This window comes from Mustela lutreola, chromosome 5, assembly GCF_030435805.1.
Source record: "Mustela lutreola isolate mMusLut2 chromosome 5, mMusLut2.pri, whole genome shotgun sequence".
NCBI lineage: Eukaryota > Metazoa > Chordata > Mammalia > Carnivora > Mustelidae > Mustela > Mustela lutreola.
In genome coordinates, this window is record NC_081294.1 from 28,006,958 (window position 1) to 28,034,422 (window position 27,465).

At 37.5% G+C, this 27,465-nt stretch overlaps 1 protein-coding gene and 1 long non-coding RNA gene across 4 annotated transcripts in view; one reads left to right on the top strand and one right to left on the bottom strand.

Moving 5' to 3' along the window:
• SPEF2 (sperm flagellar 2) overlaps nt 1-27,465 on the top strand; it is a 182,360-nt gene that overhangs the window by 56,920 nt on the left and 97,975 nt on the right. For both annotated transcript variants that reach the window (XM_059173780.1, XM_059173781.1), the window contains 5 exons: nt 18,966-19,185; nt 20,650-20,804; nt 22,524-22,599; nt 23,949-24,010; nt 27,294-27,397. In XM_059173780.1, the coding sequence (XP_059029763.1) occupies nt 18,966-19,185; nt 20,650-20,804; nt 22,524-22,599; nt 23,949-24,010; nt 27,294-27,397 (617 nt within the window). The remainder of the gene's footprint in view (nt 1-18,965; nt 19,186-20,649; nt 20,805-22,523; nt 22,600-23,948; nt 24,011-27,293; nt 27,398-27,465) is intronic.
• LOC131831652 (uncharacterized) lies at nt 4,358-11,350 on the bottom strand. Of its 2 annotated transcripts, none has more exons than XR_009353743.1 (3): nt 11,197-11,350; nt 9,650-9,787; nt 4,358-4,610 (listed from the first exon to the last, which is right to left on the bottom strand). It is a non-coding gene; the product is annotated as an uncharacterized LOC131831652 (long non-coding RNA). The 2 variants fall into 2 exon arrangements; XR_009353744.1 differs by lacking the exon at nt 4,358-4,610 and adding an exon at nt 8,883-9,062.

Sequence of the window (27,465 nt, forward strand, 5' to 3'; positions counted from 1 at the left end):
AAACAAATTTTCACTCATGTACATAAGACTAAGATTTGAACCTCATTGCTTAACATCATTTCCTAAATCATCACATACTATAAACTGGATACACATTTTAGAGGTCTAGTTCAAGAACAGTATGGCCAGGAACATCAATCTATCTGTCCAAGAAGGAAGCCTCATGGAGCAGCAGGACATCCACTGTTACAGGATACCCATGAACTACTCATCCAAGAGTGGGGAGCAGTTCTGAAAACCCTATGAAAGGTTTTCAGTGGCCTATGGGCAGCAGGCTAAGCCAGGAGCCCAACTACTTAAGAGCCAAAGCTGTTCCAGCACAGCTCCCACCCAGCAGCCAGTGGTTCTTTACTGTGCAGTGGACTCCTCCTAGTAAATCCCAAACTTTCCAACGTGCAAGTCCTTTTTATGACTCTTACTGGCAAATTACCCAGAATCCCACAGTATTTGATATTTTTTTTAAGATTTTATTTATTTGAGAGAGAATGAGTGAGAGAGAGCACGAGAGAGGAGAAGGTTGGAGGAAGCTCCTCCCCAAGGAGCTCGGAGCCCAAAGCAGGACTTGATCCTGAAAGTCCAGGATCATAATCTGAACCGAAGGCAGTCGCTCAACCAACTGAGCCACCCAGGCACCCTATAGAAACTGCTTTTTAGCAGTTACCTACTGAATGAGTGGGAGTTACCAAAATTTGGACTAAAATTTGGCCATGCTTTCTTGAAGACACGGATTTTTCTAAGTCTCTGCCACAAAGCACCTGGCAATTTATGGAGATCTGCTGTGCATGCCCACGAACAAGTTGTAGTTGGAATTACCATTTGGAAGAAGGATCATCTATGTTGTTGCAAGCTGTTCATGGTTTTTAATTGTTGTGATTTTTGTTTTTAATGAAAACTTGGTGTTTAAATTCATGACCAGTTGAGGTTGCAGTGGTTGTTGGATTACTCTATAGTGTATGTTGTAATGCACATTTTTAAAAAATTTAATTTCTTTTCAGTGTAACAGAATTCATTGTTTACACACCACACCCAGTGCTCCATGCAATAGGTGCCCTCCATAAACCTACCACCTGGCTCACCCAACCTCCCACCCCCTGCCCCTTCAAACCCTCAGATGGTTTTTCAGAGTCCATAGTCTTACGATTCATCTTCCCCTCTAATTTCCTTCAACTCCTTTCTCTCCATCTTCCCATGTCCTCGTGTTATTTCTTATGCTCCACAAATAAGTGAAATCATATGATAATAGACTCTCTCTGCTTGACTTATTTCACTCAGCATAATCTCCTCCAGTTCTGTCCATGTTGCTACAAAAGTTGGATATTCATCCTTTCTGATGGAGGCATAATACTCCATAGTGTATATGGACCACAGCTTCCTTATCTGTTGTGTCCATTGAAGGGCATCTTGGTTCTTTCCACAGTTTGGCGATTGTGGCCATTGCTGCTATAAACACTGGGGTACAGATGGCCCTTCTTTTCACTATATCTGTATCTTTTGGGGTAAATACCCAGTAGTGCAATTGCAGAGTCATAGGGAAGCTCTATTTTTAATTTCTTAAGGAATCTCCACACTGTTTTCCAAAGTGGCTACACCAACTTGCATTCCCACCAACAGTGGAAGAGGGTTCCCCTTTCTCCACATCCTCTCCAACACACGTTGTTTCCTGTCTTGCTAATTTTGGCCATTTTAACTGGTGGAAGGTGGTATCTCAATGTGGTTTTAATTTGAATCTCCCTGATGGCTAGTGATGATGAACATTTTTTCATGTGTCTGATAGCCATTTGTATGTCTTCATTGGAGAAGTGTCTGTTCATGTCTTCTGCCCATTTTTTGATATGATTATCCATTTTGTGTGTGTTGAGTTTGAGAAGTTCTTTATAGATCCTGGATATCAACCTTTTGTCTGTACTGTCATTTGCAAATATCTTCTCCCATTCTGTGGGTTGTCTCTTTGTTTTGTTGACTGTTTCCTTTGCTGTGAAGAAGCTTTTGATCTTGATGAAGTCCCAAAAGTTCATTTTCGCTTTTGTTTCCTTTGCCTTTGGAGACATATCTTGAAAGAAGTTGCTGTGGCTGATATCGAAGAGGTTACTATCTATGTTCTCCTCTAGGATTCTGATGGATTCCTGTCTCACGTTGAGGTCTTTTATCCATTTTGAGTTTATCTTTGTGTACAGTGTAAGAGAATGGTCTAGTTTCATTCCTCTACATATAGCTCTCCATTTTTCCCAGCTTATTGAAGAGACTGCCTTTATTCCACTGTATATTTTTCTTGCTTTGTTGAAGATTATTTGACCATAGAGCTGAGGGTCCATATCTGTGCTCTCTACTCTGTTCCACTGGTCTGTGTGTCTGTTTTTTGCCAGTCCCTTGCTGTCTTGGTGATCACAGCTTTGTAGTAAAGCTTGAAATCAGGCAACGTGATGCTGCCAGTTTTTTCTTTTTCAACATTTCCTTAGCAATTCAGGGTGTCTTCTGATTCCATACAAATTTTAGGATTATTTGCTCTATCTTTTTGAAAAAAAAAAAAAAAAAGGTGGAATTTTTATCGGAATGGCATTAAAAGTATAGATTGTTCTAGGCAGTATAGACATTTTAACAATGTTTATTCTTCTAATCCAAGAGCATGGGATGGTCTTCCATCTTTTTGTGTCTTCTTTGATTTCTTTCATGAGTGTTCTGTAGTTCCTCAAGTACAGATCCTTTACCTCTTTGGTTAGGTTTATTCCCAGGTATTTTATCATTCTTGGTGCTATAGTAAATGGAATTGATTCTCTAAATTCCCTTTTTCTATTTTAGTTGTTAGCATGTAAGAAAGCAACTGATTTCTGTACATTGATGTTGTATCCTGCCACATTACTGAATTGCTGTATGAGTTCTAGTAGTTTGGGGGTGGAGCCTTTGGGTTTTCCATATAAAATATCATGTCATCTGCGAAGAGAGAGAGTTTGACTTCTTCATTGCCAATTTGGATACCTTCTATTTTTCTTTGTTATCTGATTGCTGTTGCTAGGACTTCTAACACTGTGTTGAACAAGAGTGGTGAGAGTGGGCATCCTTGTCATGTTCCTGATCTCAGCATGAAGGCTGTGAGCTTTTACCCATTGAGGATGATATTTGCTGTGGGTTTTTCATAGATAGATTATATGAAGTTCAGGAATGTTCTCTCTATCGCTATTCTTTGAAGCATTTTAATCAGGAACGGATGCTGGATTTTGTCAAATGCTTTTTCTGCATCAATTGAGAGGACCATGTGGTTCTTCTCTCTTCTCTTATTGATTTGTTCTATCACATTGATTGATTTGCAAATGTTTGAACCATCCTTGCAACCCAGGGATGAATCCCACCTGGTCATGGTGGATAATCTTTTTAATGTGCTGTTGGATGCACATTTTTAATCAATAGCAATTTTGACTTATGATTTTCCACTAACTAGACTTTAAAGATGCATTTGTTTGTTATGGTTTAACTCTAATACTCCTGTCACTACAGAAGATGTATACATACCCATCCCCAATTTGTTTATACAATGGCTTATTACCAGGTATTTTCCCCTCCCACTCCATGAGATTGTTTCTTTCCTACATAAGTCTCATCTGATTGGTTTGACCCTAAGCTCCAGATGCTCTCTTGTTCTTACTCTCTAACTCCAGGCTTTATTATTAGTCCAGTGGATTTCTAGACTCAAATTCTGACCATAGACTCTCCAGCTTAGCTCTTGCCTTGTTCCCTGGTGTTCCCTGGTTTCCCAGTGAATGACCCAGTCTTCACAATGTATTATTATTCAGTTCCCTTATGGACAGAATATTAACTTGAAGCCTGTGTCATTCAAGTGACATCACTGGGTAACTGATCCAAGTACACTGATTAATTTTAGTAGATGAGTGTGAATAAATCATTATTTTTACTTATTTAAGAGATATATATTGTATTAGCTCAGGCTGCCATAAGAAAATACTGTAGACTAGGTGGCTGAAACAACAGGAAATTTTATTTCTCACAGTTCCAGAAAGTCCAAGTTCAGGATAATAGCTGATTCAGTTCCTTGATGAGGACTCTTTTCCTGACTTGCTGATGGCTACCTCACTGTGTCCTTACATGGAGAGAGCGAGAACTCTGGTCTGTCCTCTTCTTAAGAGGATCCTAATCCCATCATGGGGGACCCATCCTCATAAACCCTTCTATACCAAAGTACTTCCCAAAGCTCTGCCTCCAAATACTATCACGGTGGAGTTAAGGCCTCAACATATGAATTTTGGAGGGACTTATTTATTCAGGACACATGTTTACTTGGGACACATAAAATGCCTCAAAGTACATATTTGCCAGTCAAGTATAGGAAACTTATTTTCACGTGAAATTGTTTTATTGCATTTTATCCCCTGCTGAGAAAGAAGTCTTAACACCTTGTCTTTTGACGATGAAGATATGTTTATATCTTTTGTTTCCAGACATGCAGGAATGTAGCTGCCTTTTAAGTAGGTAGAATAAGCAGTTGCTTTCATATTCTTAGTTGAGATGTTCTGTTAGGCATTCTACTTTGAAGCTTCTGCCTGCCGTTGTACCTGATAACCCCACGTTATCACTCTTTTAGATTAAGACTTCAGAGGTATCTGTTAAAATACAAACACTTCCCAAGATAAGTAGCAAGAATCATGATCAACATCCAAATAGAAAAGAAGTTTGATATTGAAAAGAATGTTCTCACTATCATTCTAGTTTAGTTTATATGTCATACATTTTGTAACTTTGTTGTCTTCTCCCTTTTGCTTAGAGTTTTGCCTCCAACCCCCTAAATTTTTCCCATAATACTAGGGCTACCTGGTTGGATTTTTCAGACTAAGCTTCATTATGTGACTGTGTCTTGGTGAAGTCACCAGTATGCCCTAGAGTAGAGTGATTCATGTAATCAACCATAGTGATAATAATTTACAGAAAAGGGACACATGCACCCGAATGTTTATAGGAGCAATGTCCACAATAGCCAAACTATGGAAAGAACCTAGATGTCCATCAACAGATGAATGGATCAAGAAGATGTGGTATATATACACAATGGAATACTATGCAGCCATCAAAAGAAATGAAATCTTGCCATTTGCAACAACATGGATGGAACTAGAGCGTATCATGCTTAGCGAAATAAGTCAAGCGGAGAAAGACAACTATCATATGATCTCCCTGATATGAGGAAGTGGTGATGCAACATGGAGGCTTAAGTGGGTAGAAGAAGAATAAATGAAACAAGATGGGATTGGGAGGGAGACAAACCATAAGTGACTCTTAATCTCACGAAACAAACTGAGGGTTGCCGGGGGGAGGGGGTTTGGGAGAAGGGGGTGGGATTATGGACATTGGGGAGGGTATGTGATTTGGTGAGTGCTGTGAAGTGTGTAAACCTGGTGATTCACAGACCTGTACCCCTGGGGATAAAAATATATGTTTATAAAAAATAAAAAATTAAAAAAAAAAAAAACATTTACATTTCAAAAAAAAAAAAAAATTTACAGAACAGAACATCAATGTATTGGTTTTCAAAGGGAGACATAGTTGCCCTTGGCCTGTGGTTGCCAAGAAACAAGGATGTCTTCTAACTGCTGTGGATCAAAGGTTTCAGAGAGCTGGAGTACGTTTGACAGAAGTCTGGGACTTCTTTCCGTGGGGTGAGGGGATGAGGGGAAACCTTAGGTCATGGAAAGGGTATTTCACTTTAAATGACTAGAATAAGTGACAACCTAAGCCCATTAGAGAACCATGGTAGGAATAGTTGAATTAAGGTATCAAGTCCAAGGCATTAGACCAGAATTAAGAAATGGTTTACAGGGCACCTGGGTAGCTCAGTGGGTTAAAGCCTCTGCCTTCGGCTCAGGTCATAATCTCAGGGTCCTGGGATCGAGCCCCGCATTGGGCTCTCTGCTCAGCAGGGAGCCTGCTTCCCCCTCTCTCTCTCTCCCTGCCTCTCTGTCTACTTGCGATCTCTCTCTGTCAAATAAATAAATAAATAATAAAAAAGAAATGGTTTACAAGGCCAAAGATTGGTACCCAGATAGAATGAGGGATGAGAAGGATAGAGCAAAGGAAAAAGAGTTTGGGATGGCTGAGATGAATAAAAGTAGAGTGAATGTCCACCACCCATTTTTATTTTCCCATGATGACATAGATTAGGGAGAAGCCAGTCCTCTTCTAGGCTCCTCTCATCTGGGGTCAGGCAAGACAAAGGATGGTTCAGGCCTTCCTGGGCTTTCTAACACTGATTTTCTGGTTCATCCTGTACCTACTTTGCCAACTAGAGGAGCCATCTTCTGTGCATCTAGTCCAGCTTATCTTCAGTTAGTTACTCAGATTGCCCACCTAATATTTTAAAAGAGGTTTTGAAGATCTGAACTCTAGAACTATGTCTTATCAGCTACACATGTCATGTCAGAACACATGGGGTTGTTAATTTCAAGAAAATTGAATGGATCTAAGAAAGTCTGAATTTTGGTGTGGGGCAGATGTCTTGGGCTGAAAACTAGAAGCCCTGGAATAATTCCCCTGGAATACCCTCCCATTGCACTCCTCCTACCCAGTGCCTAGGGTCACTCAGTCATATTCTTTGGTACACTGGACTTACCATAGTTTTTATACAATGGGTAGTCCCCTCTAAGCTTTTTTTTTTGGGGGGGGGGGCTGGGTGTTGTTGGTCCATACCTCTTTAAGATATCAACCTTAGCAGTGAAGTTATGAAAATAGAATGCAGTAGCCATTGCTATGAGAGGGGGTATTCTGTGTGGAAAAATTCTACATGAATTTTTCAGTGACAAGCTAGATAGACCAAATTATAGTGTCTACACACTTTGTGATATTGGAGAAATTCCAGCCAAATGTGTCCCTGGCTAAGCAATGACAGCAGATAGATGAATTCAGATGTAGAAGCTTGTGGAAAATTACTTGAGCCACAAGAGCACAGAGATTATTATAGATTATTGTATTATAGATAATTATAGATTATTATATTATTATATTATCTTGAGGAAGACTACCACCTCTCTAATGAAGAGAACATGATTTGAATGACTAAGGAAGGAAATTTACTATTTTTTATAAGGAGAGCTACCACCACCAGAATTGTTTGGCAGCCCTGGCATAGATTGGGCTCTGATATAAAGTCCAGTATATATCCAAGGGCATTTGGGGCCAGAGAAATGCAAGACTTAGAGTCTCAATTTGTTCTAGCTCCAGGCAGTTGTGCTTTGAAAAACATTGGGCTAGACACACAGCTGCTGTAATTCCTGGTGTGTCACGTTTAATGCCTTGGAAGGGCCTTGGTGGCTTTCCAGAGCAGTGAATGGAGCCAGGAGTAGGAACCTGCCATTTTGGGGTAAATAAACTAATCTCTCACTAATCCCTCTCTGTGAGTCACTGTGAATATGTCTGAAATCAGAATACTAAGTAAGTAGAAACCCTTGCCTATTGTTTATATCCAATTTGTCACTGAATTTCAACAGCACTGAAATGTAAGTTTTTAGGACAGAGGATCTCTCAGAATGACTTAGTGTCCGTTACCCCTACTAATCAAACCTACAAGACAAAGTATCAGCTCCATGATTCTTGCTGCCTAATGCATAAGTAATCAGTTGCTCAAAGTTTTAGGAAAAGAAGACTGCCACTGTTTGCAAGTGCTGAGCATTCTGAATTTCCAGGTCTGTTACCAGCTAGAGTGAGTTGATTGCAGAATGAGGTACCAGACTCCCCCATGTGTGAGCCTATAAGCTTTAACAGTGTTCAGCACCACATGCTAGGTAATTGACCATGACCAACTTGAATTTCCTTCTAAAAACAAGTATAAGGTAGATGGACTCTGTTACCCTAGGTCGTCTTTTGTGCAAAGCTAGAATTAAACACATCTGTTCATGGAATACTACATCAAAAACTAATGATGTGCTGTAGGGCGACTAACATAACATAATAAAAAAAATAAAATAAGCACATTTGTTTTCATAATAATAGATCAGGACAGACTGGGGAAGGCTACTGCTGGGACAGAAATGATCAGGCTTCTGAGTAAAAGCCATAATTTGATTAAGATCAGTTCTTCAGATTGGCTGATGAGTTGGAGTTAACCATGAGATTGATTGATAGACAGGCATTGATGACTCAGTTCTGCTTCTGGCCAGAACAGTCTTCAGCTCACATTGTACTTCCTGGTGGTAGATAATGGCATGGCCCAGTCTGTGTGCTCTAGCACAGAGGGGTGTGGGGGCATACCTTCTCTCTGGAAGTGCACCTCCCTGACCAATGTTAGTGTGAGGTGTACATCCCCACCTCCCTTGCTTCTCTGGAACCTGAAGGCCAGACTGTCTGGCCAGAAGGTATGGTCAGGAAGCTGATAATACTCAGACCTGACTGGAGGTCAGATGACTCAGAAAAGCTGCCAAGTTCACTCAGCAGGGCCAGTTCATCTTTTCAACTTGTTCTGAGACCTTTAATCTGGGCCCCTGTGCAGAGCCCTTTCTATAACAGCTCCTGGACGAGAGGCCAAAATTCAGTTACACATCAGCCAGCTGCTATGTCTTCTCTTCCTCCTTAACAAAGGCAGTAGAAGGCAGTATCGATCCTTTCCATTGGACCCTGGCCATCAAACAAGCACCACGCAGTGGTCAAGAAACCGGGTGGCCAGGTTATATGAACTGAACTCCCCACCAGATAAGGCAGCTAGTTACCCCTTCTGTTTCTCCTGTTTCCGGCTGGTTGTCAGGAATTTTTAAATCTAATTTACAGATTTCGGCAGTTCCTCTAGATTCCTTCAGGATTTTGGGGTAGTTGGAGGATAGAAAGCTTAAGAAAGGGAGACAACACAGCCTCTGAAAGCTACCAAGTTTTTCCCTATTTATGTCTGTGGAGTATGTCTTTTCTGAGTGCCAGATTTCTCAAGCGCTGTACCTGGAATATGGCCACGTGACTTTCCATGTTGCCGCTGTCATAAATGTGCTTCTATAATATTGAATGCTTTCTGGTAGGAGGCAGGACAGATCCAGACCCTAGTTCAGCCAGGAGAGCTGGTGCCCGGGATTGAGTTCTTAGAGCTGAAACCAAGATGGTCAGGATAATTTACCTGAAGTCACTGAAAACAGGAAGAGGCAGGGGTGGGCTTAAGCCAAGGCCTTTGAATACTCCAATGATCAAAGCTCAGATTGGGTGAGAACCAGACTAGAAAATGAAAACAAAGGCGGCAGGCTGGAAGTGAGGCAGAACTGGAACAGAACAGGACTCACGCCCATTAAAGTCCTGGAAACAAAGTAAGGAAGCCCTAGGCAATTGCCACAAAGAGAGCTAGAATACCTGCAGCTTATTTTTTATCTGCCAGTCAGGGGTTACACTGTTGGGTCAACCTAGTTTAACAAACCCAAGAAAAATAGGCAGTTAAAAATATGAAATTAACGAGGTCACAAACAGCTTGCCACAGAGCGGCTCTTATCTACCCGTTCACACAGGCTGCTCTTTTCTACTCCAGGACCCTGAAAATCTCTGGCCTTGCTTCTTACAAAGTCCCTAAGTTAAGAGTTATTTAAATTTACTGCATTTTCACTGGGATGCTGTGTGCTGCCACTAAAAAAAAAAAAAAAAAAACAAAACAAAAAAAAAAAACAAAACAAAAAAAAAAACAGAATACCTGGATTTAATGGAGAGTTTCCCTCAAAATTATCCTGCACAGCCATGACTTCTAGAAATGCTTCCAGGATTAGCTCATTTCACATGGTGTGTGGATTCTTAATAATTTCTGTGAGGATGACGTTTTCTGATCTTGTTCCTGGATTTGAAATTGGGTTGTATCTAAGTCATCTTTGTACTTAATCAAAATTACTAAAATGATATCCATGTATTAACTCATTTATTCAGTTCACATAAGCCCATGCTACTGATTGCTTCATTGATCCATTAATTCAGTCAATAAGTATTGACTATCTACTTTGTGCCCGCATTATTCTAAGTACTAGAGATATGAAGTTGATTAAAATAGAGATCCTTTCCGCCTGGTGCTCACAGTTTAGTGGAGATGAGAAAAAAAAACAAAACAAAATAATATTCCAGAGCATGATGTTAAGTGTGGATAAGCACAGGTGGTTATGGGGACACTGGAAGGGGTGAGTTACCGCCGAGTTGTAAGGTATGAGCAAAATTGTATTTCAAGTATCAAAGACTGTCATCACTTCCTCACTTCTTGCAGAGTGCTGTGCAAGAGAAAGCCAGCCATAGGAGATGCAAGACTAAGGCAGCTTGAAGATCTGTATGATGGAGTGCATTGGTTGTGCATTGGCTATATTCTGAAGGGTTCATAGCCCCCTTTTGTGGAGTTACTACCTGTGGTGTTTCTCAAAGACACTTTATTAGAAACTTTCATCTTAAGTCCTTTGGCCATGCTGTACCAAGGCAATCTGTTCATTGTTGGTTTTATTATATAGATTAAAACATTGCCTTTCAGGAACACCCAAGCAGATGTCAAAAACACTGTAAGTGTTGTGTTCCCTAAGAACTTCTTTCTCTTTCTAAAGACTTTCTAGTGACTTCCAACAAAGGGCAGAGGCTGTTAACACCGTTGTAAATCCATGGTCCCTGTGTGTTGGTAGACAAGAATTCACAGGGAGAGGTGGACCCCTAGGTGTTGGTGGATCTTGAGTCTTGTATCTTCTCAAGTATGCATACTGATGGTATTTATGCAGGGACAATAAAAATATTACTGCTTAAAGAAATATTCATAATTATTATATATATATGACAATTTCCACTAATCAAGTGCTAGTATCAGGAAGCACATCTACACAGAAAAAGTATCTCGTTAAATCAATAGTTTGAACCAAGTGATACTTAGTACTGTCCACGCTAGGCATCAGAGTCTTGAAACTAATAGTAAGGTATCTATTTATAATAGTGCCTGAAGGAATAAGAATGGTACATTTTGTTATATGATATTTCCTCTAATAAAATGTTATTATATAATTAACATAATTAGATATAACCAACCATGTAAAATAGGGATCTGGTTAAAAAAAAAAAAAAAAAAAAGGAAAATCTAGTTCCTCTTCACTAATGGCTCTCTTTAACTCATTGTATTTAAACTAGTAACTTCATTCTGGTCTGAATTTTCCTTTTGCCAGTTCTTCTGACCTCTTATTCACTGCCATGTTTTTATTCCAAACTGTGATGATTACTTTGACTTACCCTTTATCTTGGTCTTCATTTAGAAATTTTATCAACTGTATTTTTAAGATGGTTCTACAAAATGTGTTCCACCAAATCCTTGATCTCCTTATCTCCACAGGTTAGCCTTAGTGTTCAAAGAAAATGTTCCTAACCTAAGCATTCAAAGAAAATGTTCTCTGCATGGTCAACATTCTATCCCATTGTGTTGGCCGCATTCTACCACTAATTCAGTGATGGAACAGGGCTTTATTCTGATCCCTTTGTGAGGATGCATGCCTCTTGGATTGGGGTGCAAGCTGAATGTGGTTTCTCCCGTTGGTAACCCTCCTATGTGACACAGTTATGTGCCTCCAACAGCAGCCTGAGAACTTCATAGTTAAGCATTTAAAGTGCACAGTCACATAGGCTGCACACACAAGGATTTCATTCAATTTTACAGCACCCCGTGAAATAGATGCTATCATTACACAAAGAGGAGACATTGACAAAAGTACAAAACAAATAAGTAGCAGAACTATTATGGGAATCCCGGTCATTTGATTTCAGTCCCAGAATGGTTCCTTTAGAAGAGATTAAATGACTATACTGCACAAAATCATTAGAACATTGGAGACTTTCCATTTAAAACTGGACTTGGACTTAAAGCCTTTTATTATTTTTATTTTTTGGTGTCTTTTTTTTTTAAATTATGTTCAGGTGGCCAGCATATAGTACATCATAAGTTTTTATGCAAGGTTAAAGCCTTTTTTTAAGAATAATATCTCTGGTTTGTTTTTTAATTTGATTCATTCCTGATTGGCCACATTACATAAAATTCTTATCACTTGTCTAATTTAGAAGTATTAGTGATTCCAATGAAAGTGGAAGCAAAAAATATATTATAATTCAGTGATTATGGAAAGCAATTTAGTATTTAGGTAATTTTGAACAATGCATATAATTATTGTGCACAGAATTATTAGAAAAACCAAAGACAAACAAAACAAAATAAAATTTATAAAGAAAAGATAGTTTGACCAGAAGTAATAATCAGATACAGTTATATTTATTTAGTAATTAATTCCACCAATTTTAAAGGAAAACCTATTATGAATACTTTGGGGTGTTTTTATTTATTTGTTTCAAAAAGCATTTCTTTACCTCAGAATGTTGTCATATCTGAAGTTCTGTCACCAAACCAGGTAAATCTTCTATAGCACTTATCAAATCTGTCAGTTTACATTGAGTGAAATTTTTTTGTCAGACAATTGATAGATATTGAAAGAATACTGATAAAAATTTAAATGCAACAATATAGGCATGTATTTATTAATATATGACAGAGCATATATAAAACATATATACATTTATATATGACCTTGCATATACGAATATTTATGCTATGTCACATAGAATATATATTAATGTAAATATACAAATGTAAAGATTTATATCCTGATGTGTAGTCAGAATAAAGATAAGACTTTCCTCCTCCTCCCCCCACAAAAAAATGACATAAGGCAATTCAGATTAGCAGAAGTTGAAAAATTGACTTGTGTTTTGTGAAGAAATATAGTGAACTTTGTCATTTGTTTTTGTTCTCTCTTTGCTTTTCATGATAGCCCTATGTTGTTGAGGGAGCTCATTTTCTCCCCCAGTGGATATTTCTCATGTTTTTCTGTCCCAGTTATTTGGCCTAAGAAGACAAAGCTAAAGGGGTTGGGGGAAAATTGACTGGGGGCAAGTGATAAAATTTTTTTAAAAAGTGCTAATGAAATGGATCAACTTTGGGGTGCCTGGGTGGCTCAGTGGTTTCAGGCTTCTGTCCTCAGCTCAGGTCATGGCCCCAGGGTCCTGGGATCAAGCCCCACGTTGGGTTCTCTGCTCAGCAGGGAGTCTGCTTCCCCCTTTCTCTCTCTGCCTGCCTCTCTGTCTACTTGTAATCTATGTCAAATAAATAAATAAAATCTTTTTTAAAAAATTGGATCATCTTTAATAAGAATTGGAGAAGACTTAAACATGATTTCTTTAAAAAGCTGATAAGCTGATATATCTTGAATTCATAATGTTCTGGACCACTGACACAACACATTAGAGTGTTTTGAAATTTGAATAGTTAGATAAATAAGTTGTACGTGCTAATTCCAAATAATCTTTTTTAGGTTCAATTAGCCAACATTTAGTACAGTATTAGTTTCAGATGGAGAGTTCAATATAATTTCAAATAATCTTAAAATATATCACAAATTATAAGAATTTCTACTCTTTGTAGATTGTGGATGGAATATTTATATTATGAAATATTACCTTATATATGTATCAAAGATAACTTTTTAAGATCATTTAAGTGACTTCAGAAAAAATAGTATCTTACCGAAGTTTTCAATAATCTGTATATAAATTAAACCCTGATTCTTATCTGTTTTTATGTCTTTAATTTTTTTAATTTTTTAAATTATTATTATAGTGATATTATAGCAATTTTGAACACTTTAGAAAATACAATAGACATTTTAACAATGTTTATTCTTCTGATCCAAGAGCATGGAATGGTCTTCCATCTTTTTGTGTCTTCTTCAATTTCTTTCATGAGTGTATTGTAGTTCATCAAGCACAGATCCTTTACCTCTTTTGTTAGGTTTATTCCCAGGTATATTATGGTTCTTGGTGCTATGGAATCGATTCTCTAATTTCCCTTTCTGTATTTTCATTGTTAGTGTATAAGAAAGCCACTGATTTCTGTACATTGACTTTGTATCCTGCCATGTTGCTGAATTGTGTATCAATAAATCAATGTGTTAAATTACTCTCCCACCAGTATTGAATGAGAAGTATGACTAATTTTTTTGTGTTAGACAAAATATGATGCATCATTGTTTTATTTGGGTATCTTTATTTCTGTGAATTTGAACATTGCTTCAAAAACTCATTGACCATTTTATTTCTATTTTGGGTACTGACTGTTCGTATTCTTTGTGCCTTTTTTTTTTTCTATTGGGATATTTTTCTTTTTTATCTGATCAACTTGTGGCTTTTTATAAACTAAGACTATTAACCCTTTGTCAAAGGTATATATGTTCATATTCCTTTTGTTCTTTATGTTTAAGTTGTGTGTAGGTATGTTTATTTGGGGGGAATGTATAGAATATTTTATTTTCATATAAACAAATTTATCAGGCTTTATCTGGTTTCCATGCTTAAAAATACCATCCTGGAACATATAAATGTTAATCCAGATTTTGGTGCCTCCATGATTTATTGGTTCAAGAATCTATTTTCATAAAAATATAAGGATATACAACTTTATTTTTTTTAAATATGTGGCCATAAGTTATTCTAGTGCCGGTTATGAAATAATTTACTTCTCTGTTTCTGTGAAATATAAACCTTATTATGTATTGAATTCCTACTATACTTAGCTCTGTTTATAAAATTTATATTTTTGTGCATTGAACAAACATTTCTTTCTGAAATTCATTTTTTTCATTACTGTATCTTTTTTTAAAATTAAATTCCATTTGCCAACACGTAGTACATCATTAATTTCAGATGTAGAGTTCAGTAATTCATCACTTGTGATATGCTCATCATATCACGTGCCCTCCTTAATGCCTGTCACCCAGTAATTCCACCCACCTCCCCTCTCACAACCCTCAGTTTGTTTCCTATAGTTGAGAATCTCTCATGGTTTGTCTCCCTCTCTGGTTTCATCCCGTTCAATTTTCCCTCCCTTCCCCTGTGATCCTCTGCACTACTTCTTATATTCCACATATGAGTGAAACCATATGATAATTATCTTTCTCTGATTGACTTATTTCACTTAGCATAATATACTCTAGTTCCATCCATATCGTTGCAAATGGCAAGATTTCATTTTTTGTTGGCTGAGTAATATTCCAGTGTGTGTGTGTGTGTGTGTGTATGCAAAATATATACTTATATGACTGATATGTCATTTAAAAATATCTCTCCTCTACTCTATGGTCAACTAATCTTCAACAAATCTGGGAATAATACCCAATGGAAAAAAGACAGTCTCTTCAACAAATGGTGTTGGGAAAATTGGACAGCCACATGCAGAAGAATGAAACTGGATCATTTTCTTACACCATACACAAAAATAAACTCAAAATGGATTAAAGACCTACATGTGAGACAGGAATCCATCAAAATCCTAGAGGAGAACACAGGCAACAACCTCTTTGACTTCAGCCTCAGCAACTTCTTGTTAGACAAGTTTCCAAAGGCAAGAGAAACAAGCAAAAATGAACTATGGGGACTTCCTTAAGATCAAAAGCTTTTGCACAGCAAAGGAAACAATTGACAAAACCAAAAGACAGCCTACAGTATGGGAGAAGATATTTGCAAATGACATATCAGATAAGGGCTAGTATCCAAAATCTATAAAGAACTTATCAAAATCAACACCCCAAAACCAAATAATCCAGTCAAGAAATGTGCAGAAGACATGAGCAGACAGTTCTGCAAAGAAGACGTAGAAATGACCAACAGACATATGAAGAAATGCTCCACATCACTTGGCATCAGAAAAATACAAAGCCGCTGCCTTCGGCTCAGGTCATGATCTCAGGGTCCTGGGATTGAGCCCCACATCGGGCTCTCTGCTCAGCAGGGTGCCTGCTTCCTCCTCTCTCTCTGCCTGCCTCTCTGCCTACTTGTGATCTCTCTCTGTCAAATAAATAAAATCTTTAAAAAAAAAAAAAGAAAAATACAAAGCAAAACCACAATAAGATACCACTTCACACCAGTCAGAATGGCTAAAATTAATAAGTCAGGAAACAAAAAATGTTGACAAGGATGCAGGGAAAGGGGAACCCTCTTAAACTGTTGGTGGGAATGCAAGATGATATAGCCACTCTGGAAAAAAGAAATTAAAAATGGAGCTACTCTACAACCCAGCAACTGTGCTACTGGTATTCACCCAAAGGATAAAAATGTAGTGATCTGAAGGGGCACATGTGCCCCAATGTTTATAGTAGCAATGTCCACAATAGCCAAACTGGAAAGAGCCCAGATGTCCATCAACAGATGAATGGATAGAGAAGATACGGTACATATATAAAATGGGATATTACTCAGCCATCAGAAAATTGAAATCTTGCCATTTGCAACAACATGGGTGGAACTAGAGGATATTATGCTAAGTGAAATAAGTCAATCAGAGAATGACAATTGTTATATGGTTTCACTCACATATGGAAATTAAGAAACAAAACAGGATCATATGGGAAGGGAGGGGGAAAAAAAGATAAATCAGAGAAGGAGACAAACCATGAGAGACTCTAAACTATAGGAAACAAACTGGGTGCTATGTGCAACAGATGAATTACTGAACTCTACCTCTGAAATTAATATATGTTAATTAACTGAATTTAAATATAATAGATTTTTTTTTAAATTTAAGTATTCTTAAAATCTCTTGTTTCTTTCATTGTGTGTTACAAAATGGATACTTGCTATTCTTCACTTTTGTTCAGAACTAGTAGCAATTTCTTTATCATGATTAGTCTGGACAAGTTCTAGAAATATATCAATAAAAAGTAACTTTACTCTCTAAACATTTCCATTTTTATGAGTTCCTTCCTCATTTATTTAAAATTATTTTTTCCTATTTTAATTTTTAGTTTGTTTCCCTTATTTTTTATTTTAGATCAGGAATTTTATGGGACTATGAATTTTCCTCTGAGTACAGTTAGATCCCATCCCATATTTTTAATAAATTTATTTTTTAGTGTTCCATTGTACATTTTTTAAAATTTATTTTTTATTTATTTTCAGCATAACAGTATTCATTGTTTTTGTACCACACCCAGTGCTCCATGCAATCTGTGCCCTCTCTAATACCCACCACCTGGTTCCCCCAACCTTCCACACCCCCCACCACTTAAAACCCCTCAGATTGTTTTTCAAAGTACATAGTCTCTCATGGTTCACCTCCCCTTCCAATTTCCCCCAACTCCCTTCTCCTCTCTAACTCCCCATGTCCTCCATGCTATTTGTTATGCTCCACAAATAAGTGAAACCATATGATAATTGACTCTCTCTGTTTGACTTATTTCACTCAGCATAATCTCCTCCAGTCCTGTCCATGTTGCTACAAAAGTTGGATATTCATCCTTTCTGATGGAGGCATAATACTCCATAGTGTATATGGACCACATCTTCCTTATCCATTTGTCCGTTGAAGGGCATCTTGGTTCTTTCCACAGTTTGGCGACCATGGCAATTGCTGCTATAAACATTGGGGTACAGATGGCCCTTCTTTTCACTACATCTGTATCGTTGCGGTAAATACCCAGTAGTGCAATTGCAGGGTCATAGGGAAGTTCTATTTTTAATTTCTTGAGGAATCTCCGCACTGTTCTCCAAAGAGGCTGCACCAACTTGCATTCCCACCAACAGTGTAAGAGGGTTCCCCTTTCTCCACATCCCCTCCAACACATGTTGTTTCCTGTCTTGCTAATTTTGGCCATTCTAACTGGTGGAAGGTGATATCTCAATGTGGTTTTAATTTGAATCTCCCTAATGACTAGTGATGAGCATTTTTTCATGTGTCTGATAGCCATTTGCATGTCTTCATTAGAGAAGTGTCTGTTCATATCTTCTGCCCATTTTTTGATATGATTATCTGTTTTGTGTGTGTTGAGTTTGAGGAGTTCTTTATAGATCCTGGATATCAACCTTTTGTCTGTACTGTCATTTGCAAATATCTTCTCCCATTCCGTGGGTTGCCTCTTTGTTTTCTTGACTGTTTCCTTTGCTGTGCAGAACCTTTTGATTTTGATGAAATCCCAGAAGTTTATTTTGGCTTTTGTTTCCTTTGCCTTTGGAGACCTATCTTGAAAGAAGTTGCTGTGGCTGATATGGAAGAAATTACTGCCTATGTTCTTTTCTAGGATTCTGATGGATTCCTGTCTCATATTGAGGTCTTTTATCCATTTTGAGTTTATCTTTGTGTATGGTATAAGAGAATGGTCGAGTTTCATTCTTCTACATATAGCTGCCCAGTTTTTCCAGCACCATTTATTGAAGAGACTGTCCTTTTTCCACTGTATATTTTTTTCCCGTTTTGTCGAAGATTATTTGACCATAGAGTTGAGGGTCCATATTTGGGCTCTCTACTCTGTTCCACTGGTCTATGTGTCTGTTTTTATGCCAGTACCATGCTGTCTTCACATTTTTATTTTTAATTTCTTCTTTAATCCAAGAACTATTTTACAAGAATGTTTTTAATTTTTAAGGATTTATATTTCTCATCTCTTTCTAAAATTGATTTCCAGTTTTATTGCAAAGAGCATGGTTTGTAGTTTGTTTGGAAACCTGTAATTATTTGATCATTTCAGCAAGAAACCTGAAGAAACTGGGAGTCAAACATAATAGAGGGCATCATATCAGGCATGAATACTTTCTTTTATCTTTCTTATATTAAAATATCTTAAAATAAGCTTAGTACTTGCATAAGAAACCAGATAAATGACTATTCTCTTTTATCTGTTTACTGAGAGTAGCTTCAATTTAAGTGTCTTTATGATCAACCTGAGTTACAATATGTCTCAAATAACTTAATATGCTTACTTTTATAAACTGTTAAGGATTTTTGAGTTTTTTCTTTTTCACTTTTCCATACGAAGCTTTTTTTGCATATTATTTATGTTATTTCTATTTATGTAACATAATTAAAATATTACTTTTGTTTGCTATAATTTGAATTTAAATATTAAAATTTTTTTGTCTAAATTCCACTTTTAAGAATATTCTGTTTTGTTTGTTTTATTGTTATTTTGCAGAACATGATTGGAGAGTGGGCCTTACCAGAAGAAATGGTTGATAATATACCACCCTCCAACAATAACATATTGGGCCATGTGATTCACAGATTAGTTGAAAAATCTCATCCTCCTCAAGTCAAATCAACAATACCAGAATTACCTTCATTTGCTATTAAAGGGTGCTTACTGGGGAAAACATTTAGTGGAAAAACCACGGCTCTAAAGGCTCTACAAAAAGGTAGAATTTCTTCTTCTTCTTTTTTTTTTTTTTTAACTTATTGGATTCTATTTGCATTGACTGTAGCTTCAAATGACTAGGTATGTAGACAATATACATAAGAACCTGCTGATATATTGGGAAACTCTGTCATCAAAAGTTTTGTCCAAGACAGACACTTTTAGGATTGTAGAGTCATAAACTAGTGCTGTCCCATCAAACCTGGATATATGGATATGTTATATATTGGTGTGAATAATCTTAAGAAATAGTAAGTTAGAAACTTTTCCTTATAGATTTTATTTACCTACCAATGAAGAGGGAAGTTAATAATTTATAACAAATATAAAAGAAATCCACTTCAAATTATAAGTGTATTAATTCTTCACAGTCATTGAGTTATGTCTTTTTAATGAACCTGTGGCTTTCTCCTTTGAAGCTCATTCAGGTAGAAGGCCAGGTTTCCATCTGTTTAATTACTTTTTATTCAGTCATACTTATTTTTTACTGTTTTCACTGGGAAACTCATAATTTGCAGAGACTATTAAGACCATCTTAAACTATTTCAATGCAGACAAGAATAGACCATTCTTGTGATATTAAAAGGACCTCCTTGAAAAGCGGCTTGACAAAGGCACAATGAGATACCAGTTCACACCCACTAAGATGGGTATAATTAAAAACCAAAAGGAAAATAACAAGTGTTGGTGAGGAAATGTTGATTGGAACCCTCCTCATACATTGCTTGTGAGAATGTAAAATGGTATTGCCACCATGGAAAGCAATTTGGTGGTTCCTCACTAAATTAAAAAAAAGAATTACCATATGACCCCAACTATGAGATATATACCTTCAAAGGTGTGAAAACAGGTGTTCAAAATAAATCTTGTGCAGGAATATTCATAGCAGCACTATTAATAATAGCCAAAAGATGGGGGGGAGGAATTCAAATGCCAATCACCTGATAGATGGATAATAAAGTGGTATTAATCTATGCAGTGAAATATTATTCAGTCATTAAAAGGGAGTGAGATACTGCTATGAGTTGCAACATGGATGAACCTTGAAAACATGATGCTGAAAGAAATGAGACATGAAATGCTATATATTTTATGTTTCCATTTATATGAAATGTCCAGAATAAGCAAATCCTTAGAGACAGATGAGAACTTAGTGGTTGCAGGGACAGGGATAGAGAGATAAGGAGTAACTGCTTAATGGGTACAGGGCTTTCTCTTTGAGTGATGAAAATTTTTTGGACAACATGGATGACCTAAATACCACTGAGTTGTATGATTTATGGTGGTTAAAATGGTTAGATTCATGTTATGTGAATTTTACCACAATAAAAAGAAGTGGCTTGATCCAAAAGACAGTTGTAGGAGACCCAAGAGATGGTGTTATTGGATGAAGTCAGCACAAAGGATAATTATGTCAATTTCCTAAATGAAAAGGTATTTAATAAAATTGTCTTTTTCACTTTAGACTTTCCTATTCAGATACTTTCTATTGACACTCTTGTCCAAGAAGCTATCAAAGCATTTCATGACAAGGAAAAAATCAGTGAGGCTCTGCCAACTGAGAAAGAAGCTGAAGAAAAGACTTTACCAGTTCTGCAAGAGAAGAGCAAAGAAACCCAGGCAAGTGCGAATTTAGTTTTCTTTTCTGCTCTTCATATTCTAGAGATTTGAAGCTGGATGGAATCTAAGAGATCTTCTAGACCCAAGGTTGGTGAAGTTTTCTGTAAAGGCCCAGAGAGAAACTACTTTAGATTTATGGATCAAGAGACAAAATCAAGGTTATTATGTGGGTATTTATACAGTGAGAGAAAATTTCTCCCTGACACCTCCATAATACACCCCAGTTTGCCCGATGGGTCATGCAGGGTGGTTGGCCCACTTCGTGCCCCATTACCATCAGCTGGAGACTGTCTCTTGAAGAAAAAGCCACCTGGTAAGACTAATAAGGGGATTAAGGAGCTGAATTGCAAGGGATTTGGAGGAGGATGGGGTATGAGTGCTAGAGGAGGGCATTCACCAAGTCATCGGCTCCTGGAGTGATATTTCATCACTGAGACCCTGGCAGTGGCCAACAGCAGAGTATCCATTGCATAGTTAAAAACCAGTGCCAGCTTTGGGCAGTAGCTGAGACAGATACTGGAGCAGAGCAGAGAAGGGGCAGAGGGGCATGCCAGGCTTGGTCCCCTGGCTCACAGTGCTTTTCCACAGAGGGATGTCCAGGGACCATATAAAAAAACAGTTGGCTGGCTGAATTCAATCTGCAAGTAGATCTCAATTGGAGGGGTGGTGGAGAAGGAGGAGGTCTTCCTTGTGGTTTATCTGTATCACATTCCCATCAATATTGCATCTTGCTACATTGCATGAAGATTCTAAGGCAGAAAAATATGAAAATGTGGCTCCACCTTGAGACTCAAAATGTGGTCCAGCACCCTCAATTTAAAGGGGAGACAGTGGAGGTCCTAAGTATGAACTGGTTTACTTGAGGTCAGACGGCTTGTTGATGAGTGCTGTGAGTGGAAACCCAGATTCTAAATCCAGTATTCTTTTTCCCTGCCATATGTTGTCTCTGCAATTGAGCAAATTGGCAGAGAATTTAATCCACATCATTTTCATGGGCTATAAGATAAATGCCATTTAACTACGAATTATGAAAATAACTGGAAGAAGGGGCACCTGGGTGGCTCAGTCACTCAGTCGGGTAAGCATCTGCCTTCTTCTCAGGTCATGCTTCCAGGGTCCTGGGATAGAGCACTGCATCAGGCTCCCTCCTCAGCGGAGAGCCTGCTTCTCCCTCTCCCTCTGCTGCTCCCCCTGCTTATGTGTGCTCTCTATTTTTATCTCTCCCCTTTTCAAATAAATAAATTAAAATATAAAAAAATAATTGTGAGAAGTTTGGACTGCCTCTTATTCTGTATTTTAATCAATTGGGCGATAAATAACATACACGGGTTTTCTTTTTTCCCTTGTGGCTATGACTGACACCACTAGAACTATTCTTTCTAAAATGGTTTTCCATAAATGTTACCTCTTTCTCAGGTTTCACTATATTTTCAAAATAGCAGTTGCTGTACTTTATATAGAACTGAAGGTCATTTGAAAGAGTACACCATAGGTTACTATTTCTGTAAGAATAGTACTCAAAATTTATTTATTTTTTAGTCATCAAATTTTAATTGTTTTCAGAAATCATTCAGTTCTTCTTAACACCAATATTATAGAAAGATAGTGTAAACCTTACTTATAGAAATAAAATGGGTAAGTATTATTAAAATGTAATAATGTTACAATTTCTGTGTGTGTGTGTGTGTGTGTGTGTGTGTGTGTGTTTTCTCTCCAAAGGATCTACAAAATGTATCTTCACCTTATCCAGTTTCAGAGGACGCATTGCCAGAAATGAAAGATAAAATTATACTTAGTAAGTGAAATATCAAAACAAATCATCCATTGTTTACATTAGGTAGGCAGACAGATAAATAGTAAGTGCACACGTATGTGAGCACAAACTTGCTTTCAGGGAAAGAAAGGGGAGTTTTGCATAGCTGTCTACCTGGTCATTTGACAGACAGAGCAAGATACACACATAAGCCCCTAACCTTTGTCTACAACTACCGGTAAGAGATGAATATTATGATGGAATCTTTCCATACCCTTTCAAGTAGTTGTTCTGTTTTGTTGTGCTTATGAGAACAGTCAGGAGAAATCCTCCCTCTTCCTGGATTTGCAGGGAGACAGAATTATATTGTTTCTTCTCGCCTGTGCAGATCTAGGTGAGTGGCACTGCTCAGGATCCCTGCGAGCTGCTGCTGCTGCTCTGTTCCCTGTGTTGAGGGAGGCTGCAAGTTCTGGTCTCTTGCATCCACCTGAAGAGTGGTTCCCTAGATAAAGTTAAGTTTATTTCCAACCTTGGGCAAGGCACATAAATAGAACCATTCCTCCAAACCTAATGAAAAGTTATCTCATTTAGGATCTGGGTTCTAGTATTTTGGATGCTTTTTAGAAACATTGAAGGAAACAATGTTAAGTCTTAAATGTCTTTTCTAGCTATGCTAGTGAAGACTTGCCATATTTAACAATTTCCTCATTTTCTAGTGTGAATTTTAGATCCCCCTGTGCCAAAGTCATTATCACCATCACCCATGAATGGTGTGGTGAGCATGCTGGTCTAGAGCGGCTGTGGTTTCCATCCTTTAAAAGGGTATAATCTGTCCCTTATTTCAGTTATGTGTATCATACAAGATAATTTGAATTGACTTTAAAACTATTCTAAGTATTATGTGACATATTTTCTTACAAAAGTCCAGTTAATTATAAATGGACTCTGAAAACATTTTTTTTCTATAGTTTGTAACTAAAAACCCTTCTGAGTTCTAGAGCCTTCTACATTTACACATGTTTATTACCTAGAACTTGATAATTTAGGAAAATAAAAATTAACAAATTAACATTTTAACAAATTTTCTTGAGAAACTTGGCTGGTTTTCTGAAAAGAAAATTTAAGCTGTATTTAAGTACTTCTAATGGTATTATTACGGGTGAGCCATAATGGAAGGCAGGAAGTAAAAAACTCCAAGTCACATAATGGCAGGATTTTAATGTCTTGGAAGGCAGGTGAAGCCATGCTGTGATGATCTTTCCTCTGAGCATCTCAGGCGTGGCTGGATCCAATAACCTAACCTGTCTGTCCAAAACCAAAGATGATCAAATACTAACATGGTTGTTGGTAATAAACACTGGAGTTTGTTCTTACCACTTTTTTGTTGCTAGGTACTGAGACAAATAAAACTACAAAAGTTGAAGAAGTCACATCAAGTGATAGTTTCTCTGAAGTAAGTACGGTATTCTAATTTTGGCTACTAGTATATTGAAATATGTCATGATTCAAAGTTTTTTGCTATGTCTTCAAATGGAATGAAATAGCAATGTGCTCCTCTTTCATTTAAAGTAAATATGCTGGTAAAATATTAGCTAAATCTAATTTACTTAATTTTCTTTATACTCTTTATCTCTAAAGCAGTGGAAATTGCTATTCAGTTTTGCCAGGTAAGAAGGTATGTGTGTGCTTTTTAAAAAAATTTAGTCTTGGGGCACCTGGGTGGCTCAGTCATTAAGTGTCTGCCTTCGGCTCCGGTCATGATCCCAGGGTCCTGGAATCGATCCCCTCATCAGGCTCCCTGCTCATCGGGAGACCTGTTTCTCCCTCTGCCTGCTGCTCTCCCTACTTGTGCGTGCATGCTCTCTCTCTCTTTCTCACTATCAAACAAATAAATAAAATCTTTAAAAAAAATTAGTCTTATGTCAAGTTTATATTTATGTATTTTTCTTTACCACTTAATTTATTACTTTTATTTCCTTTCCTACTCTCTTTACCTTTAAATAAGTTTTTCCAGAATTTCTTCTTAGACTTAGTGCTGACTCTACAGAATTTTGTAGTAATCTCTGAAAGAAATATTTATAATTCACTGACTATTACTTCTAATGGAAACTAATATTTCCTCATATATTGTTGCTTTTCTGTATATGGAGACATCTTTTAGTCATCAAATAGAATGTCCGGATTAATCAAGTGAGATTTTATCTGCTTTATTTTTATTACATTTAATTAACTTTATTATGCATTTCACCTTGGGAAACAATTTTATTGTTTTTATTTTATTTTTTTAGAGGAGAGCCAGGGCAGAAGGTGAAGGAGAGGGAGAATCTTTTTTTTTTTTTTCAAAAAAAAAGATTTTTCTTTAAAAAATTTTTAATCTAATTTCAATTTAATTAATGTATAGTGTATTATTAGTTTCAGAGGTAGAATTTAGTGATTTATCAGGTGCATACAACACCCAGTGCTCATTACTTCAAGTGCCCTCCTTTTTTTCTAAAAAAGATTTTATTTATTTATTTGTCAGAGAAAAAGAGAGAGTACAAGCAGGGGGAGAGGCAAGCAGAGGGAGAAGCAAACTCCCTGCTAAGCAAGGAGCCGATGCAGAACTCAATCCCAGGATCCTGGGATCATGACCTGAGTCGAAGGCAGATGCTTAACTGATTGAGTCACCCAGGTGTCCCCATTAAGTGCCCTCCTTAATGCCCATTACCCAGTTACCCCATCCCCCCATCGGCCGCCCTTCCAGTAACCCTCAGTTTGTTTCCTATGGTTAAGAGTCTCTTACAGTTTGCCTCCCTCTCTGTTTTCATCTATTTTATTTTTCCTTCCCTTCCCATATATTCATCTATTTTGTTTTTTAAATATCACATACGAGTGAAATTATTTGGTATTTATCTTTTTCTGACACATTTCACTTAGCTTAATACCCTCTGTATACCACATATTCTTTATCCATTCATCTGTCAATGGACATCTGGGTTCTTTCCATATCTTGGCTATTATGGACATTGGGTGCATGTGCCCCTTTGAATGTTGGGTGCATGTGCCCCTTTGAATTGCTATGTTTGTATCCTTGAGATAAATACCTAGTAGTGCAATTGCTGGGTAATAAGGTAGGTCTATTTTTTTATTTTTTGAGGAACCTCCAAACTGTTCCCCTGAATGGCTGCTCCAGTTTGCTTTCCGACTAGCAATGTAAGAGCATTCCTGTTGGGAGAGAGGGAATCTTAAGTAGGCTTCATGCCCAGCAGAGACCTCAACTTGGAGCCTCAGTCTCATGACCCAGAGATCATGGCCTGAGCTAAAATCAAGAGTTGGATGCTTATTTGACTGAGCCATGCAGGCACCCCTAGAAAACAATTTTAGATTTCAAATATTTTAGATTTCAGGACTACTTAAAGATAGAAAAACTTGGGAAGGATATACCAAACTATAAATATGACAGCCATTGGGGAGGGAAATGGGCTTAGAGAAAGTGATAAAGGGAATTTATAATTTAACTCCATATATTTGAAATACAAATTAGCAGAAGGACTAAGCATATTTTTTATAAATGCCTTTATTGAGTTACAAATCCTCCAAATTCCATATTCAATTCAAAAGGGCTCACTTTTTTATGTGTGCACGATTGGAATTATCTGGAATATATCAGTGAACAGAAATGACAGGGTTCCTGGACCTTAAGGAATTTACACTCTAATAGAAAGAGACAGATAACAAACCATAAGTGCAGTAAATGAATTATATGACACATTAGCTGGTAACGAACCAGGAGGAAAGAAAATGTAGAGTGGAGTAAGGGAAGGGGTAAGAAGCACAGGCCAAGGCCAGGGAGGTGGGGAAAGAGGGAAGAGTACTGTATTAAGTGGAGTAGGCCTCCTTGAGAAAGTGAGGTTTAACCAGATTGAAAGAAGTTTGGGAGAACCTGCCACATATGTCTGGGGCAGCGTTTCAGGCAGTAAAATAGCTGGGTGGCAGCCATGAGGCAGGAAGATGCCTGGCCAGCGAGGTGGATAATAGTATGGCATGAATGAGGTAGAGAGATGAGCAGGAAGGGAAAAGATCAGGTCAGCCTTATAGGCACGATTTGGACATTTGAAGTAAACAGGGAAACCTTACAGGGTTTTGAGTAGAGATCTAATATCATTTGGCTGACAAAATACTCACTGGTGGGTGATTTAAGAATAAACTCCAGGGAATTTCCTGTTGATAGAGCAGCTCTATTGGACCAGCCCTTCTACAGATAACATTATAAATGCTGGACAAGATAGAAAAGCAAATTATTTGAAGGCCAAAAGAAAATCATAAAAAGCAAAGAGGCAAACAGACAAGCAGCATAAACCAGCAGAAATTGTATGATATTGGATCACTGAATGAAGGGAACTTCCCTGGGCAAGAGCCATGCAGGTACAGGTTATCCCAGAGACATGCCATGTCTGCGTAGCATAGAACGCAAGCAGAAATCTACCATAGTTTCAGTTGAAGGTATTAGAAAATGAAGGTTGGGGACATCAGAGCAGCTGAAACATGAGAGGAAGATCTTGGAAAGGAGGGAGCCACAATAGAGGAGCCTCAAAATCTACGTACAACATTTTCCCTAATGCTTGGCTGACTCCAGAATTGTGCCAGACGATCAGTGTCTTTCACCGGGGAGCATGCCCATTTAACTTTTTCCCCCAAGTACCAGATTCTGACTTTTAAATTAACTGTACTCTACCATTCATTGTTTATTTTCACAGCTGACTGTGCGCGCTCAGCTTGGTGCAAAATCAGAAAAGTTGCTGAAGAAAGGAAAGAGCATTTCTGACATGTTGCTAGTTAACATCTTGGTAAATGCTATTAAGTATGTATTTTTTTAATCTACTAATATATTCTTTATCAGATAGAAGTAGAAAAAGAATAATGTATAAA